Raw genomic sequence first — 18206 nt, 5'->3', positions numbered from 1 at the left:
TCTATAGAGCGTATAACGTCAGTGGGAGGAACAGAGAACAACACGCGACGCGTCCAGAGATGGCGCTTATCTTATCGGATCTTATCGCTTATCATAATTACCTCCGCTCGGTCAAGAAAGTCACCCACCGCCTCTGATCTTTAACCATCCCATCCATCTGCATGACTATGGGCTTATTCTTTGTATTTCTTATTTCTGTCTGATATTCCCTCTCTCTACACACTATCTACATCATTTGCAGACGTCTTAGTCGCAATGTCAAAACGATGGCGGGGCGATGAGCCGACGAACCGTCCTCCCAAACGCCAACGGCAACAGACGGAAAAAGAAGACTATATATCAAATCTAAGCGACGAAATACTCCTTCAAATACTATCGTTTCTGCCTGTTGACACTCTCGTTATTTGCCAACAGTACGTACACTCCCCACCCCCATACTTTCCCAACCAACAGATTGTGCATACTGACTATCCATAGACTCTCCAAGCGATTCCATGCGCTTGCCGGGGACTCGGAATTATGGAAAAGACGATACTTTGCGCGCTGGGTGCTGCCTCGAGCACGCTCTGTCCCTCACTCGAAGCATCTCAAAGTATCAACCGGCACCGTCTATTCTCCTCGCGTATCCAAATGGCTTGGCCACAGCCACCTCGCGGCCGACGACAGTCACAGATCGATCCATTGGAAAACGCAATACCGACTTCGCCACAACTGGTCTCGGGGAACTTGTCGACTGGACGAGCTGGAAGTATCGCGGCCGCCACTCTCTGAGATACTGATCAAATTATACTCGGGTGTTGTTGTCACTGCAGATAAAGAACATGGGTTACGGGCTTGGGCTACTAAAAGTCCTAAGAAACAGCTGGCGGTGTTACCGTTTCCGAAAATAAGTGATGTGCCGACCGCTCTTTTTGTGAATAAGGAGGCTGCTGCGGAGTCTATCGAGGTTACTGTGGGATTCGACGATGGGCATTTCGGTGTGTATAGTCTGGATGTGGCGCATGCGAAATTCGAGTTGTGCCTCTCACAGATGGCTGCTACAAACAATACTGCTGCTATCACGGCTATAGCTTCGGCACCTCCGTATCTGCTCACGATATCACAACACAAAATCTTTAATCTATACAAGATGCCGCCTCATGCATCGCAACACGATGAAGAACCGCCGCGCTTACTCGCTTCGTTGGAATCCAGCAATACTTTTGCGCCGATGTCGCTGTCATTGAGATGCTCGGGTTCGGAGGTTATAGCATCAATAGCATACAGCTTCTTCCATATCAGCAATGGCTGGACCATCGGGATACAGGAGCTGCGATTCAACAAGGACGGGGAACACATCACATCTCGTCTTGCTACTACGGTGACTATGCCAGCCAAGGCCGCCGTTGGTGAGAATGGCGGTCATCTTGACCAATATCGTTCAATGGACTTTAGTAATTATAACAATAACAACGCAAATCCCGTTTCCCATGATAACTTCATCCAGCATAAAGAGGCTCCGACGTGTCTCTCGTATTCGCATCCTTTCCTGCTTACGTCCCACAGCGACAACACGCTGACCATGTATCTCGTGTTCTCCTCGTCCGACAAGCTTTTTATCCGGGATAGTCGACGTCTCTGGGGCCACACGTCGTCCGTGTCAAGCGTGCAAGTCGGCGACCGCGGCAAAGCGGTATCCATCAGCCCGCGAGGGAACGAGATTCGAATCTGGGAATTGGAAAGCGCAGTGTCGTCATCTCCTCTCAGCTCTCGTAGCAGCAAGGCTCTGAGGGGCGAGTCGAGCGTGCGCATCAAAAGTGACAGATCTTTCTCGTCTATTTCTGCTAGACAGAAAAGTACGACGGTTTCCCTTGATACGACGTCCGGAGCAAAGGATTGGAGCCGCCATGTCTTTCAGATGGAGTCGGATGTGTCGTATAGCCCTGATGGCTGGGTTGGGTTTGACGACGAGCAGGTGATTGTTTTACGGGAGCGAGGGCTGCGAGCACAGTTTCTTGAGTGCTATGATTTCACGTAGACTACACATATTATAAGTGTCTGTACATATCTAATAGATGTCGGTTTCCCGACCAGTCCATCTCATTTATCGCTATTGTAACCGCTTAGCCGTGCCGCGATTTTATATGCACGCAGTGCCAACACGCGAGGTTTACTCGCCGCAGCTGAGAATCCAATCCACAGGCTACATAGCATCAGCCAGCCAAGGTAGGCACGGAGTAAGAAAAAGAAAATGAATGACGGAGGAGAGGACCTTGCGAGTGAGCGTACGTAGCACAAGGTGTATAACTAACTACTAAGTCTGTGGTTTGCAAGCAAGTACCCTCGGGGAATTTGTTGAACCGACGTTAAATGCCATGCAGTATCCCTGTCGGCTTTTTTTTTTTTCTTGTGCTTACTGATACTGGCTTATACTTGTCTGTACTTATACCCTTCATGTCCGGCTTTCTGTTTCCTTCTCTCTTCTTTTTTTTTATCTGATTTTCTCCCCTCTTTCTCTACCCTCTATACCTACTACGTGCGAAGCGACCACGCGTATACCCTCTCTTTCGGACTATGTATCATCAGAGCGCGGAAGATAAGCAGGATGGAGGGGCATAGAAGTGTACGGCCGGTCCGACAGCGATCACGAACGACCACACGGGCGTGTCTCGAGTTGAATGCGACATGAGCGGACTGCAGTGCATGGCTCGTTGGACATGGCATATGATATGACTATGGCCAGTAAAGAAGATGCCGGAATGAGCGATCGCATCTCTGTTTCTTCGTCGCGTGAGGACTGACTGCAGTCAAGCCATTCACAGAGGAATGAGCGAGCAGAGAGAGCGAAGACAGCGAAGAGTGCGAAGAGGACACACCGCCCCCGCTGCCTCAGGCAGAAAACAACGGCCACGGAAGGAAAGAAGAGGAGAAAAAAAAAATCGCCGTCTCCACACAGAGTCGAGATTTGGTTGATTTCTTTCTATGCCTTCGCTCATTCGCGTGTGACTGCAACTTCCATCGCTTATCCCCCGGTATTTTCCCACATCGCTGTCTTTGCTTGAGACCAGGAATATATATATTCGCGCTTCTTGTGAGTGTCTTTCAGTCATTGCATTTATTTGTCCTCACCGGTCGAGTCTGCGCAACACCGCGGGGGGGGGGTGGTTTTCCTCTCTCTCTTCCCATCAATCGCCCTGCAGAAAATTTCATTCTATCATCTTCTTTTATTCATCAAAAGAGACGATCATCTAATACCTTCGTGTTGCCAACTCTAGCATAACTCTACTTCCGTCCGTTTGATCGCGACCAAGACCCCTCGACATAATGGAGAACCAAACTGGAAGCCGTGGCTGTTTCAATTGTGAGTTTATTTTCTTCTGCGCAGCCCAATGAATGTCACGCATTCTATCAAGGAATGGAAATCAAATCACATGAAATGAAATGGAAAATGAAGACGAGAAAGCATCTCTGCTGTCCGCTCCTTTCACACATATTTCAGAGCAATCCTCGCCAATCTATTTGGTTCTAAGCTGATACATTTGTCAAAACTAGGCGGCGAACCTGCTCACCAGGTATTTTTGATCTATCCTGTGACAAGCAATAACAGACAGTTCCACTGACTGGATGGAATACAGGCCCGCGACTGCCCCAAGAAAGGCACTCCTACCTGGTGAGCTTTTCACTCATGTGTTTTTGTCACTTTAATTTGCTTGCGCTAACCGTGTGATTTAACAGCTACAACTGCGGTGGTACGTTGGTATCTTTGATTTTCTGTTCTTCATTGATCCCAATCTAACATGTTCTTTTTTTTTACGCTCTGCTAGGCCAGGGACACGTCAGTAAGTTGCAACCGAAAGCTATCGTCCAACCCTCATTGTGCCCGATTACTAAAACACGTATTGTAGGCCGTGAATGCTCCCAACCCCCCAAGGAGAAGTCCTGCTACCGCTGCAACCAAACCGGCCATATCTCGCGCGAGTGCCGACAGCCCGCTGCTGGCAACGGCTACGGAGGCGGATTCTCGTCAGGCGGCTCTGGACAAGAATGCTACAAGTGCGGTCAGGTCGGACACATTGCTCGTAACTGCTCCCAAGGCGGCGGCTACGCAAGCGGTGGTCACGGTGGATTTGGAGGTCGCCAGCAGACCTGCTACTCCTGCGGTGGATATGGCCACATGGCTCGTGACTGCACACAGGGACAGAAGTGCTACAACTGTAAGCCTCTTTTCCTCTCCCCTCCTTGTCCCCGTATATATAGACGGGTGTACTAACTGTTGATACAGGCGGAGAAGTCGGCCACGTCTCTCGCGATTGCCCTACCGAAGCCAACGGAGAGCGCGTCTGCTACAAGTGCAAGCAACCCGGCCATGTGCAGTCTGCTTGCACCAACTAGGTCTCTTTTTTTATGTTCTTTTTTTTTCCCCTCTCTCTCACTTTCCGTTCATATCATAATGTTCTCTCTCTCTCCCATGATGCGCATATTCATGAAAGTTTTCTCTTTTCTTTTGAATGAGGATGGAAAAAAAATTTTGCGGTTTTACTGGTTTTAACTCTTTATTTTTTTTATTTTTCATTTCATTTTTTTTTTTTTTTGCTCTTTCAAAAAAGCAATATCCCCCCGGCCTCTTTTTTTTTTTAACTTTTATGTGTGGCATGGCATTGGCATCACATCACATCCAATTGATACCTTAATAAGTTATCAGAGCAAGGAAGGAAGGAATGAAGAAGGAAGATTCGGAAAATTGATTGTTGTTGAGAACAAGGACAAACGAACGAACAAGCAAGCAATACATACAATGATTATTATGATCTATTCAAAACTTTTTTTTCCCTCTATACCTTGCATTATCTTTATTGCTGGTCTTTTATTTAAGAAGAACAACTACACATCATAGCCCTCTTGAACCGCGGCACGTCACCACATAACCGCTCTTCTTCCTCACGTCCCAATCCCCATTCGTCCTTGAACGGGTCCTGAACCATTGTCATGATGCGTCCGAGGATTTCGCGGTCGCCCCTGTGCTCTACGCGGTCGATGACTTCGTCTAGGATCCAGGAGCGCGGAAGGAACTGTGAAATTGTCAGTTTATATGATCCGAAAGGATGGGAGAAAAGAAGAGGGGGGCCGTGGCTACCTTTGGATTCACAGACTTCATAAACTCGATCCTTCGCTCGTCATCTTTATCCTCCCAATCCTCGCGAATCCGCTCCCTCCATGACCCCAGCCACTTCGCAATGCGTTTCTGGGCGCTTTCCTCCGTGTTGCCAGCCGCACTGACGCCCTCGTTATGGAAAAACAGTTTTGCGGCCTCGACTCTCTGTGCATCCGTCTCCAATGCGGCGATGGGCACGGCAGAAAGACGGCGGAAGAAATGGTTGAAGTCTAGTTCCAGCTCCTCCATTGTATCCAGTAAATCGGAGAAGAGGACTTGGAAATCTGATTCCTGGCGCGTGCGCAGACCCAATCGTCGACCCATTAAGCGGACGTATTCATTTTTGAAGACGGCTTTGTACTCCTCGCCGGTCCGGGTGATGAGCTTTTCGGCCCGGGCGATTAGGAGTTCTCCGAATTCTTGGGTTACGCCCTTGGTGATGAAGGTTTCGTCGTCGATTGTCTCGCCGCTGCCGATGAGTTCGCCAAATGCCTCGCCGAGGCGGACGAGGTTCCACCATATGACTGATGGTTGGTTTTTGTAGGAGTATCTGAGATAGTGGTCGTCGTGATTTGGCGTGTAGGATGGGTCGAAATTGTCCATGAAGGCGAAGGGGCCGTAGTCCATCGACAGCCCGAATATAGAGGTGTTGTCGGTGTTGAGAACGCCATTCATGAACCCGTAGGCTTGCCAGGCGGCTACCGTCTTTGCGTTTCTGCGCACGATTTCTCGGTATAATCTGGTAAACCGGTTTTCTTCTTGGCCTTGCTGGCCTTGGATAGAGGATGCGGGGATGCCTCGCTTCGGCTCATCTATATTTTCGTCTGCTGCTGCTGCCGCTGCTTCTGTTTTGGAGTCATCTGGCAAAACAACTACACCCGGCAGAGACTCCCAGCCCGGGAAAACGTCTTCGGCGACGAAGGTTGCCAGTTTCCGGATCATGTCTCGCTCGTTGCGAGAGTGCAGAATGTCAAAGGATCCGATTCGAAGCCAGCTTTGCGCAAATCGAGCAACTATAGCGCCAGGTTCGATGCGCTCGCGCAGCACTTTAGAATGTGGTAGAAGTGTAAGGGATAGTGCTCTCGTGGTCGGGATACCGAGAGCATGCAGAGCTGTAAATCAGAACAATCAGAAACCATGAAACAGTGTATATAGGTATGGTTTATCTAGAAGTGGCACCTTCGGATACTACGTATTCTCGGATACTCGAACGCAGAACCGCCTTGCCATCCGCGAAGCGAGAGTAAGGTGTGCGTCCTGCCCCCTTGAGTTGCAGTTCATAGCGCACGTTTGTGCTAGGATTTGTCAACTCGCCGAGACTGATGGCGCGCTATTTCAAAAACACGAAGTATTAGCAAGGAAAGGAAGAAAGGAAGGACGCCAAACATACGCCATCTCCAAGCTGACCTGCCCAAGAACCACTAGGACAGAGTCAGTCAGATGAATCCTTTCATCAGCAGCAGGTTCAAACTAACAATTGCCATCCTTCCCGGAACACATTAGTCTTTTGATATTTCCATGAGAGAGCGCGCATCGGTAATCACCTCCATAGCATTGAGCCCAAGGATACACCCCTCCTTCCTCTTCGTTCCAGAATATCTTGTTCCCAGCTACGAGGCTACGAAAGTCGTCTGTCTTCTCTTCTCCCGACTGCAGTCCTATGTCCTGCATTGCCCTCGGGCTCACGCCTAGAAGCTCCGGTTCTTCAGCAGTTTCGGGCCGAACATACGTATACATCGCGCCTTTCACGAGCCGCGGGCCGAGGGTCTCCCGTGGCGCACTATGAGAGGCCAGGGGCGTTTCAAATGCAGGGTCGGGCGCCAGTTTGGACGTGAAGGTGCTAGACTTAGGTATGGTGGCCAGTGTGCCGTACCCGGCACTGGCAGCAAGATGTGAGGCCATTTGATGGATGCGATTCTTCTGGATCATTCGCAGCGGGGTGAGGGCCATGTAATGGGAGCAGATGTAATCAGAACCAGAAACAAGGTATAGAAATGCGAATGCAGGAAAAGAAGATGTTTGTTGACGCTCTACTACATCGCAAGTACGGATTAGTGATGGAGCCTCACACATGATGACATCAGCCCGGCCAGGCCAATCACATCAACTTTCCGTGTCGGCACCACCACCTTCTCCTTCCGTCTAGCGCTCTTAGACTCTCAGCCATTATTAATGTACTCGTCCAACGCCATTGATCACTAATCTATCGTCAGTCTCTTGGATGAGGGTCGGCGGTGCGATCTCTCTGGTTGGCAGCTCGCTTTCGTTCCCGGAAATAAACCCGGCTCTCGTCCGAGATGCGGGCGCAGTACTTTATCACTATATTATGTCTCCACGAGCCCGCATGGTTGAGCGCGGGCACGAGAGCGGCATCACTCATCATCGGTCTGACGAGATCGTCTAGCAATAGCTACTGCTAAATTTCCTAGGCATCTCATTCTGAGAAAGATTAACCTCAAACACCATGGCCAGCATAGCTAACATCCCAAGTGTGAAACTGAACGGAGACGTCTCGATACCAGTGGTAAGTGTTGGCTCGTCCCTCTCTTTTCTCTTTTCCCTTTCTCGCGCTAAAATCCGCCCAGCTCGGCTACGGGACTGGCACAGCCTGGTTTAAAAAGCCTGGCGAGACCGGCGTCAATCGCGAACTCATCGAATCGATCAAGGCCGCTATCAAGCTAGGCTACTATCACCTTGATGGAGCCGAAATATACAAAACAGAGGCTGAGCTGGGCCTTGCCATTAAAGAGAGTGGTGTTCCAAGAGAGAAGCTCTTCGTAACGACCAAGGTGTACCCGAATATAGCTGATATACCAAAGGCTATTGACTCTAGTTTGGAGAAATTACAACTCGATTACGTGGATCTGTATGTTCTCTCTCTCTCTCTCTCTCTTTATACAAAATAGGACGGCCGCATTCTGACGATCTTCTCAATAGATACTTGATCCATGCCCCTTTCTTCGCAGAGTCCGATGAGAAGCTGCAAGAAAAATGGGCAGACATGGAGAAAGTGAAGGAATCCGGAAAGGCGAGGGCAATTGGCGTCTCCAACTACATCAAACCGAACCTCGAGGCCACATTGAAAACAGCCAAGATCACCCCGGTAATCAACCAAATCGAATTCCATGCCTACCTTCAGCATGTCGACCTGCTCGAATTTCAGAAAGAGCGAGGCATCCTGGCAGCTTCCTACGGACCTCTTACTCCGGTCATTCGCGCGTCAGGTGGACCGGTGGATACGGTGCTCTCGGCTTTGGCCAAAAAGTATGCTGTCAGCGAGGGCGATGTTGCGATTCGCTGGGCGATCGACCGCGGCCTGGTGGTTATTACGACGAGTAGCAAGGAATCTCGCCTCACCGAATACTTACGCACCGTTAGGTTCAATCTGACGCCGCCTGAAGTGGATCAAATTACTCAGCTTGGTCTTCAGAAACATTTCAGGAACTTCTGGAAGGACAAGTTCTCGCCAGACGATCGCTCGTAGTTATCTTACATATCCAGCTGGATATCAGATGGAATTATTTAAATGAGTTTCCCATCGACATTGAACGTCCTCGCCCTTGATTTATAGAATTCTTCCATAAACTTCAAGTCTAATAGTAAATAGTAACACTGTAAAGGGCATGTCGCTACCGTCGGTAAGGAACTGAATCGTAATCGGCCGTTCAAAACGCCCATCGATCGCTCCAGCTCGGTGCTGTACAATCTGGGATCATGAGTAGAGGAGGTAGACATGGGCCATTTCTTTAGAAGAAAAGAAACTTCCTACCGCCTACAATAATCACATCCTGTGAATGAGTATATTTGAAGAAAAGAGAAAAAAAAAGGAAGGGAGAGAAAGACAGAGAGAGAGAGCAGAAAATAATAGATTTCCCGCTTAGACCGGAACAACCGTCTTCCGGCAGACGAGCCAATGACAGCGCGCTGATTTGTGAACCGCCCGGCAAGGCTTGGCAACGAAAGGTGCCGGCTTCCTCGACTTCCAATCCCAGCCCGACCGACCCTTCCCTCCTCGCCTCGACTTGCGTGCGCTCAGCGTCCATCTCCTGCGTCTCTTGCTCCCTGACTAGACTGTTTGTCTGTCTGTTTGACTCTCTCCAGTCATTCCACACGCCACAATGCGGCCGCAATTGCTTCGTGCGGCCGCGCGTTCGAGACAATTCGCCAATGCCAGATCTTGTCGTACCTTCACGACCACCGCGCGGAGAAGCGCTGAAGTCGAACTAACCATTGGTGAGTTGATCACTGCCAATTGACTGTTGCTTGAATGGGAGGCTAATGTGTGCATAAATCTCTAGATGGCAAGAAGGTCTCAATCGAAGGTAACGCCGGGCACCCGTGATGTTGTTGGGCTTTTGTTTGATGGGTATATATCTGACATATGTCGGTTGCATATATAGCTGGCTCCGCTCTGATTCAAGCTTGTGAGAAAGCTGGTGCCACCATTCCAAGGTATGAAAGCCCAATTGGTGGTCTCTTTTTTTTTTTTTGGTCTGCTGGTTTTATTTGCTGACAAATGCTGTGATTGAATAGATACTGTTACCATGAGTAAGCTCGCTCGTCTATTCTCTAAAATCATGCATTATCTAGGTACTGACTCTGTTCTTTACAGAAAATTAGCGATTGCAGGAAACTGTGAGTGTGTTCAGAATCATATCCGATGTATCGATGCTAACGAAAACCAGGTCGTATGTGCTTGGTAGAGGTGGAAAAGGCTCCCAAACCCGTTGCATCATGTGCCTGGCCTGTCCAGCCTGGTATGGTTGTGAAGACCAACTCCCCATTGACACACAAGGCTAGAGAGGGTGTGATGGAATTCCTACTTGCAAACCATCCTCTTGATTGCCCCATCTGTGACCAGGGAGGCGAATGTGATCTCCAAGATCAGTCCATGCGTTACGGTGCCGATCGCGGTCGATTCCACGAGACAGGCGGAAAACGTGCGGTTGAAGATAAGAACATTGGCCCCCTCATTAAGACCTCTATGAACCGTTGCATCCACTGCACCCGATGCGTTCGTTTCATGAATGATGTTGCCGGAGCCCCTGAGCTTGGTACTTCTGGACGAGGAAACGACATGCAAATCGGAACATATTTGGAACAAAACATCAGCTCCGAACTTTCCGCAAACGTTATCGACTTGTGCCCTGTCGGTGCCCTCACCTCTAAGCCCTACGCTTTCCGTGCCCGTCCATGGGAACTCAACCACACCGAATCCATTGATGTTCTAGATGCTCTAGGCTCAAACATTCGTGTAGATGCTCGTGGAATGGAAGTTATGCGAATTATCCCCAGACTCAATGACAACGTTAACGAAGAATGGATCAACGACAAGACTCGGTTTGCATGCGACGGCTTGAAGACCCAGAGACTGACCACACCCCTCATCCGCCGTGAAGGAAAATTTGTTCCAGCAACTTGGGAGCAGGCCTTGACCGAAGTGGCTTCTGCACATGCTAGACTCAGCCCTAAGGCCAATGAATTCAAGGCTGTAGCGGGTCACCTAGCAGAGACCGAGTCTCTTGTTGCTATGAAGGACCTGGCCAACAAGCTTGGTTCCGATAACTTCGCCCTGGACCAGCCTAACGGCAGCTCACCAATTGCTCACGGCATTGACGTACGCTCGAATTATCTCTTCAACTCGAAGATCTTTGGGGTTGAGGAAGCTGACGCTATTCTCCTTGTCGGTACCAACCCTCGACATGAGGCCGCAGTGCTGAACGCTCGTATCAGGAAACAGTGGTTGCGCTCTGACCTTGAAATTGGTCTTGTTGGAGAGACATTTGACAGCACCTTTGAATTCGAACACTTGGGAACTGATTTCAGCAGCCTCCAGTCTGCTCTCTCGGGCGAGTTTGGCAAGAAGCTTGCTTCTGCTAAGCGACCTTTGATCATTGTTGGAAGCTCTATCGCCGAGCATGCCGACGCCAAGTCTGTGTTCGAGACAGTTGGTCAGTTTGTCGAGAAGAATGCTTCGACATTTAGAACTCCTGAGTGGCAAGGCTATAATGTATTGCAGAGAGCCGCTTCCCGTGCGGGAGCATATGAGGTTGGCTTCACAACTCCTTCGCCAGAAGTTGCAAACACCACACCAAAGATCGTATGGCTACTTGGTGCCGATGAAATTAGCGCCAGCGATATTCCCAAGGATGCGTTTGTCGTGTACCAAGGTCATCATGGAGACCGCGGTGCGCAACTGGCCGATGTTGTCCTTCCTGGTGCAGCATACACTGAGAAGTCTGGAACTTACGTTAACACGGAGGGACGTGTCCAGGTAACACGTGCTGCTACATCTATGCCTGGAGCTGCTCGCGATGATTGGAAGATCATTCGAGCAGCCAGTGAGTTCCTGGGTGCTCCTCTCCCATATGATGATATTGAGGCTCTCCGTGACCGCATGGAGGAAATCAGCCCTGCCCTTCGCAGATATGATTTGGCCGAGTCTACCTCGGTAGCATCTCTTTCCAAGGTTCAATTGGTTGATCAAAACAAGGGCTCCAAGTCTACTGGTAGCCCCTTCAAGACGGCTATTGAAGATTTCTATTTCACAGATTCTATCTCTCGAAGGTATATTCTCTTTCCATCTGGCAACATAGTAAGATACAATAACTAATTCGATTAAAGCTCTCCTACGATGGCTCGTTGCTCAGCTGCCAAGGCTACAGGCAACCCTGAAACGAATTTCATGGCTGCCGGCGAGATGTCACCACAAGCAGTCTATGGAAACCTGTGATAAAAATTGTTAGGCTGTATCGTACAAGGTTGGCGTTTCTTTTCCTTTGTGCTACTACTACCTAGCTTGAATCAAGTATATGTGTCAACAGTATTGAATTCTGCTTTTCTATTTTTCTTTCTCGTTATCTTTTCTTTTCTATTACACGAATCATCCTACCCCTTCCTTACCGCCGTCTGTTTTGGGGATCTCTCTGTACTTGATTCTCATTCTGCATGAAACGCAGCTAGAAGGTGTTTTTGTACATAAAGGGAACGCAAAATTGCAAGCTATTTCACACAAGAACTCTTTTCTCAAAATTTATTCTAGACACAAGATAAATTTAAGATTCACAACTCGTCATCATCCGTTTCTCCTCCCGTGACTCCCCCGACGTCTTCAGCAGCTTCTACATCACCATGTATTTTCTTATCGTTGTCATTCTTGGTCCTTCGTAAAAACGGTAAATCTCTTTTCGGCGGCGGTGGCTCGGCAGCATTATTCGCCAGGTTGGGCCTTTTATCTGGTTTTGTATCTTCTTCGACTTGGGATTCAGCCTCGGATTCGGTTTCTCCTTCTTCTTCTAGTGGTTGGGGTGTTTCTGGTCTTTCTTCGTCTTCATCGTTTTCTTCGAATTCTTCTTCTTTTTCTTCTCCAGCTGGTTTCCGGGCCTTGGGTTTGTCGATATCCATTTTCTCAAAGTCGTCTTCTTCATCGGAGTCTTCGTCTACTTGGTCCTTCTGGGCGGCTTTCCGTTTGTTTTGTCGACTTTTTTGGACTTGGTCGTGTCGAATTGCTTCTTGTAACTCGCGCACTTTGTATATATATTAGGCAAATTTCTGTACGAGAGAAGTAGGAAGACCGGGGGGGAGAGGGGGGAGGGTGGAAACGTACCCTTCTCGGGATCAACCTTGGCCGCTTCCAAAAGCCGCTGCTGATTCCTAATCTTCCGCTTCTTCTCATTAAGAACAAGCGCAAAATTGGATATGAGTCGATTCTCATGCTCCTTTTTAGCGGCCGTCAAGTCTTCGAGGCTGGATTTGAGGTCTCGCATTGATTGTTCGGCGGTGGAGAGTTGACTTGTTAATGTGGCTAGTTGTTGGGAGAGTCTGTCTGTGAGAGATAGCGTGAGACCCATCCATTCGAAGAGTTCGATGGTTTGGTCGTCGTTTTGGTATAGAGTGATTGAGGCGACGCGTTGCTGGGTGGGATTGATTATTAGTTATGATATATAGATATATATATACATGCATGCATGTAAAGACAGGTGCTTACAGTGATACTGTCTATTCTCCTGCGGATAGAAATCACCAATTCATTATTCCCCTCTTCTTCTTTCCCTTCTCTGGCTTCTCTTATAGAGGCCGTCGTCTCGATTTCCGCATGCTGCTGCTGTGGCTGATCTGCTGCATGGTCGACTCTCAGCACAGAGGAGAGGACTTCCTCAAACTCCTGCTCTGTGCCTTGGAAGTTCTTTGAGCGCACGTCTTTCAGACGCGATCGTCGCACTTTGCTTTTATTAGCATGTTTGTCTATATTAATAAGAAAACGAACCTGAACATACATGACCCTACATATGGATTCTCGCCTTCGGTTGCAATGAATTTCAGATCCAAGGCGGCCTTCCCACTCGCAGACGATACATGCACGAGTACGAAGTCGCTGGCATTGTCTGATTTGGGGATGCGAATCACCCATTCGCTCTTCTTTTTGTCTGCTGGCATTTTATCATGAAGAGCTGGCAGCTTGGGCTTGAGAATGATTGAGGAACGTTATGTTTTGCTGCCTAGAAGAGAGCCGCGGTCCGCCGGGATTGGCCCAATCAGCGGGCGTCTTTACTTTCTAATGCCTAACCAACGTGTATATTATTATTAAGTCCAATATTGAAGAATAGGAATCTGTAGACGACTTCCGCCATGCTCATGAATGCAACGACAGCAGCATAACTAAATGTCATCGGGTTGACATTAGGCGCGGGCGCGTACTAGTAATTGCGAGTACGCCGTAATACCGTTTCCCCAGCCCCGCGTGCCGTCTCCGCAGCCGCCAGTCAAAGGGTAAAAGGGGTAAGTAATATTACCAGCCGAGCGCTGTGTAAATTACCAATACGATACGATAGTCCGTCGCTCTTCGCTGTTAGTCTCAACAATTAATTCTCTCTTCCACCAGCCCAGCCCAGCCACTCGCTGCAACAACGAAAAGATAAAAAATCCCGATCGCTCTGCTCTTTGCTTCAGAGTGGAGTGCGAATATCTCTTCTCGTGAAGAACGATTCTGTCAGCCTCGTCGCGGAATCGGTTGGCATTCGTCCCCTCGCGACGTCGTCTGTGGCATTCCTCAACACGGCTGCCGAACAAAGACGAAGCACGACAAAGCTCGCCTTCCCCTGACGGCCTGCCACTAAGTCGATGCATGCTATATAAAGACCCTTGCTCTAACTAAGCCATTGATCCGTTCGTAATGGTGGTTGCAATTATCTATTCTCAGGCATGGTCTCGGTCTCTCGTCTTCGGCATCTTTCATTAACTGTGAACCTCTCCGCGACCTCATTCGAACTGGAACACTGATAAGCAAGCACACATGCTTTAACTCCTTTTTTAAACGTCACATTTGAAGCTTCCGCCTGCCGTTTTCTCTTATCAACATGCAGGCCGATACGTTTCACCTCTCTCACGGCGAATCCCCGCCCATTGAATCCTGGGACGATGACGGAGACTTGCAGTGTCTCGACGATGCACAGTTCCATGCGATTTCTGCAACAACATCCGTCACTGGCTCCATGCTACGATCCGGCCATCGCGATTCTATTTCCTCGCGCCGTTCTATGCGTTCCGATGTCGAATCCAATGCCGGAGATGAGGATTGGCAGCTGCTCCTCCGAGATAACGACGAAACAGCAACTGAAGAGGCCATTGCTTCTGCACGCAGCGCCGGCATACCGATCCCAGATAATGTACCTAAGTCGGCTCTGCTGTCTGGTTCTATCAAGAAACTACAATCTAAAGCGAATAAAAAGAGCGCTATTGATGACTGGTCTGAGGACCTAGAGTTTCCGGCTGCAGACATGGAGCTAGCTCTTAAATCACCGGAACAGGCGTCATTCCCAGAATCTATACAACCGATTCACACCCCATTTACAGGGAGTCCGGTTAAATCCAGAGATTCAATCGATCAATCATCCTTTGGAGGCTCTAGGACTATCACCCAATCAAGCATTAGCATCCCATCAAGCAACATGGGAGATACTTTAGATCATGATATCAAACAAGATTTGCAAGATTTCACGACAGATGATTTCTCCGTGTCGCAGCTGAATCGACCTCAGACTCCTACCTCCAATCACACACCCCCTGTTGGTATAGTAAACCAACCTCAAACTCCATCTCATATCAGCCACACTCCACCAGTTGGCGTAGTCAACGACAACGATGATTTTGAGAAAGATTTTGAATTTCCCACGCATGACATGATGCTTAAACTTTCTCCACCGCCTAATATTACCAGCACGATTCCTATCATTAACGATGACATTTGGGACAATATCGATTGGGCAGATGGAGCCATCAGCGGACGCTTCAGTGGCACGAAGCGTGATGGACGTTCGACTCACAGTTCCTCTGTGTCGGCATTCAGCCCCAGTGCCTCTAGTTGTCTCACATTGGAGACCGAAGATGACGGCTTAGATGGATTGATCTTGCCAGATGGCCCGCTGAATTTGGAGGAGAATCTGAAAAAACGGAAAGTACTTCGGACAGAACCAGAGGAAGTCAGTCCAAAGACTCAACCTCGCTCAAAGAATGTGGTCGACAGCCACAACTTCTTTGATGACTTGGACGTGGATGACGGAAGCGTGTTCACGTCGATGAAGCCAAATGTCAATCGCAATGTGAAGCGTAAATTAGATCGCCCAATGACTCCCAACCGCTCTGAGAAAACAATCACATTCACGAACAAGAACCCATCTGTGGTGACGCGAATTCCCCGACTCTCTGGCCATAATAGAAGCCACACCAGCCTGGAGCCCGTCTCGGAGAGTGGAAATCCTGTTATTCATTTTCGGAGACCCCAGTCCCGGCTCACAGCACACGCAAATCGGTCATCCGTTGGGAGTCTTCATACGTCCCCGCCAGTCACTCCATCAGCAGGGCGAAGATCACTCGGTTCTCGTGTATCAAGAGAAGGGGGCATTACCAATGACTCTTCGAGCCTTCTGAAAGTGAAACGCTCACGTGCCCCTGAGGAACCGGTGTCCGTTCCACCTTTCCAGCGGCCATCATCACGGCAAGAAAGTACGAGTATGATTCCCGCGTACTCTCGACCCAAGACGCCTGTTGATAGATCGACAGCAGATTCAAGGCTCGGAACTCACCGACCTCCAGTGCCTTTTCTCCCTGCTGGCGCATCGCAGAGCCAATCTCATCACGTGAGCCTGAAGTATTCGCGGCATTTTCGTCGATCCGATTCGGAGAATTCTACAGATTCTACCGTTGGACCAAAGTCAATCTCGCATTCTCTACGCTCAGACGCACCCAGTCGCCACCATGCACACTCTGCTAGTGAGGGCTCAAACATAACGGCTAAGCGAACAATTACTCGGCCAGCTCGTCGAAGAAACTACGGAGACGGGACTGAATTAGAATCATTCGATGATCTACCAACTTCTGCAATTTCTGAAAGCCGTTTTGTCAAAACTCCGGTAGGGCACGGTGCCCCCAGATCTGTGCGCAATCGACTGCCACAGTCCCCTCCTACCACGTTGTCGGCACGCACTGAAACACCAGCCTCACCACCAATGACAACCGGGGCTTCTTCTCGGCCTAGCACATTCACGCCTCGATTCGCAAGAGACACCAACGCGTCGAGAATTGCCCGGGAGCAAAGGATTGCTTCTCTTTCTCTACCATCTCGGACTCGTGAAAGTGTGCCCCTTGCTCCTTTAAGTTCCAACTGGAAAGGACAGCAACCATCTAGACAGGGTGATTCCATGTTGACTGCAAGGAGCAAAAAGGGCAAGGCATCCCGACCTGGAGGAGGATCTAGGCCACAGCTGATCCGGCCAATGGGGTCTGGGGTCAGTGAAGCAAAGAGTGAGTTTACCTTTCTCTCGAACAGCTTGATATTTTAACAGTCTAATGATAATATGACTTGTAGATGTCAAAGGTATGCAGTATAATCCCAGCACATATCGGTGGGAGGGCAATGAGAATGAAATTGTGGAGTTTGATGTTATAAACGCACCCAAATCTCCCAAGGTGGCGCCAGCCCTCATTACAAACATTGGGACAATCAAGGGTGCCCAGGTTGTTGGCGGCATGGTCTTTGACCCTCGGCGTATGTGCTGGCTCAAACTTGCCTCTGCACAACCTGATGCAGATAAGGTGGCAGTCATCCACGACGAGCTTGAAGATGTCTTTGCCGGACTGGAAGATCTCCAGGATAGGCCACAGGCCAAGCATCATCATCACCATGGACGGAACATCTCAGAGGCATCTGCTGCAGCAACGGATGTCTTTGACGACCAAAGCGGTGATTCTTCAGAAGAATGGCCAATCACCGAGGAGTTTGACGTTGGCCCTGAGTTTGTCAAACGTCAACGAGCAGAAGAAGACCGGTGGAAACGCAAAGTGACCAGGTGGGTGACGTCCGAACGGCAGAGGCTTGGAGATGGCTGGCGATGGGCCATTCGGGACTTGGTTCCTAGTGGAAATTGAAGTTTGGGCCCAGTGTGGCTTTTCCACCGTTATTCTTTTTTTTTCGGGCGACGTGTTACCTCTGGTTTGATGCGTCGTGTTTCCATATTTATTCTAATGACGACTTTAACGACCAAGAAGAAAAAACAAAAAATAATTAGAAAAGGCAAGCCTGGCGCGGTGTGCGTGCATGCGTCGTCTTGTCTCTGTGTTATTGCATTGCATTGCATCAACTTATGAACCCTGATGAGCTTACGACCAGTACACGAAATGGTGGGATTCGTTTGATTGTCCCTTCTTTTTCCCCCTTTATCTTTTCGAATTTCTATGTATACATGCTTGCAGTTCTGTACTTACTCCTGTCTTAATTGTGTTATGGTCCCACGGCCTTGCTGCACTTTTTTAAATGTATGTATTTTTAATTCGTGAATCTATTCGTTATGTTTCATTTCACTCGTCTTTTAGATGATTAAATTAGACCTCCTTTGTCCTAGATCTGGAGCATGGGCTTGGTGTCACAACTACTCTCTAGGATAGTATTACCGAGTACTGAAGCTACACTACGTAACTTGTTATATCGAGCAGTAATAGCAGTAATGGTGTCCTTCTCTGCTCTTCTATTTTATATAGTGTATATACTAGACTATGTTCGAGACTTTTCTTTGCTTTTTTT

The 18206-nt window shown here is 48.9% G+C and overlaps 7 protein-coding genes across 7 annotated transcripts, besides 1 other annotated feature; 5 read left to right on the top strand and 2 right to left on the bottom strand.

The window, feature by feature from the left end:
• Positions 1-255: 255 nt before the first annotated feature.
• On the top strand, positions 256-2017 carry UA08_05825 (hypothetical protein; the record flags this gene model as incomplete). The annotated part of the gene is made up of 2 exons (XM_020268137.1): positions 256-413; positions 478-2017. The coding sequence occupies 2 exons, from the start codon at positions 256-258 to the stop codon at positions 2015-2017; spliced, it is 1698 nt and encodes a 565-aa protein (XP_020118941.1).
• A 1286-nt stretch (positions 2018-3303) lies between these two features.
• On the top strand, positions 3304-4371 carry UA08_05824 (hypothetical protein; the record flags this gene model as incomplete). Its single annotated transcript, XM_020268136.1, has 7 exons — positions 3304-3340; positions 3532-3551; positions 3615-3649; positions 3715-3728; positions 3804-3818; positions 3885-4193; positions 4262-4371. The coding sequence occupies 7 exons, from the start codon at positions 3304-3306 to the stop codon at positions 4369-4371; spliced, it is 540 nt and encodes a 179-aa protein (XP_020119358.1).
• A 476-nt stretch (positions 4372-4847) lies between these two features.
• Positions 4848-7204, bottom strand: UA08_05823 (hypothetical protein; the record flags this gene model as incomplete). Its single annotated transcript, XM_020268135.1, has 4 exons — positions 4848-5048; positions 5114-6243; positions 6311-6461; positions 6818-7204. The coding sequence occupies 4 exons, from the start codon at positions 7202-7204 to the stop codon at positions 4848-4850; spliced, it is 1869 nt and encodes a 622-aa protein (XP_020119360.1).
• Positions 6575-6667: a repeat region (Identified by RepeatMasker using a combination of RepBase library and repeat library created with RepeatScout).
• A 391-nt stretch (positions 7205-7595) lies between the features above and the next one.
• UA08_05822 (hypothetical protein) lies at positions 7596-8615 on the top strand (the record flags this gene model as incomplete). The annotated part of the gene is made up of 3 exons (XM_020268134.1): positions 7596-7655; positions 7717-7997; positions 8069-8615. The coding sequence occupies 3 exons, from the start codon at positions 7596-7598 to the stop codon at positions 8613-8615; spliced, it is 888 nt and encodes a 295-aa protein (XP_020118937.1).
• A 634-nt stretch (positions 8616-9249) lies between these two features.
• Positions 9250-11864, top strand: UA08_05821 (NADH-ubiquinone oxidoreductase subunit, mitochondrial; the record flags this gene model as incomplete). Its single annotated transcript, XM_020268133.1, has 7 exons — positions 9250-9364; positions 9430-9453; positions 9532-9583; positions 9665-9679; positions 9744-9766; positions 9817-11698; positions 11756-11864. 7 exons carry the CDS (start codon positions 9250-9252, stop codon positions 11862-11864), a joined length of 2220 nt encoding a protein of 739 aa, XP_020118938.1.
• A 329-nt stretch (positions 11865-12193) lies between these two features.
• On the bottom strand, positions 12194-13567 carry UA08_05820 (hypothetical protein; the record flags this gene model as incomplete). The annotated part of the gene is made up of 4 exons (XM_020268132.1): positions 12194-12657; positions 12738-13044; positions 13119-13351; positions 13408-13567. 4 exons carry the CDS (start codon positions 13565-13567, stop codon positions 12194-12196), a joined length of 1164 nt encoding a protein of 387 aa, XP_020118901.1.
• Positions 13568-14487: 920 nt separating this feature from the next.
• Positions 14488-17554, top strand: UA08_05819 (hypothetical protein; the record flags this gene model as incomplete). Its single annotated transcript, XM_020268131.1, has 3 exons — positions 14488-16930; positions 16995-17174; positions 17217-17554. 3 exons carry the CDS (start codon positions 14488-14490, stop codon positions 17552-17554), a joined length of 2961 nt encoding a protein of 986 aa, XP_020119361.1.
• Positions 17555-18206: the final 652 nt, after the last annotated feature.

Source organism: Talaromyces atroroseus (genome assembly GCF_001907595.1).
Source record: "Talaromyces atroroseus strain IBT 11181 chromosome Unknown scaffold_7, whole genome shotgun sequence".
NCBI classification, from domain to species: domain Eukaryota; kingdom Fungi; phylum Ascomycota; class Eurotiomycetes; order Eurotiales; family Trichocomaceae; genus Talaromyces; species Talaromyces atroroseus.
Note: the sequence above shows the minus strand (reverse complement) of the source record. Positions and strands in the feature narration are given on the sequence as shown.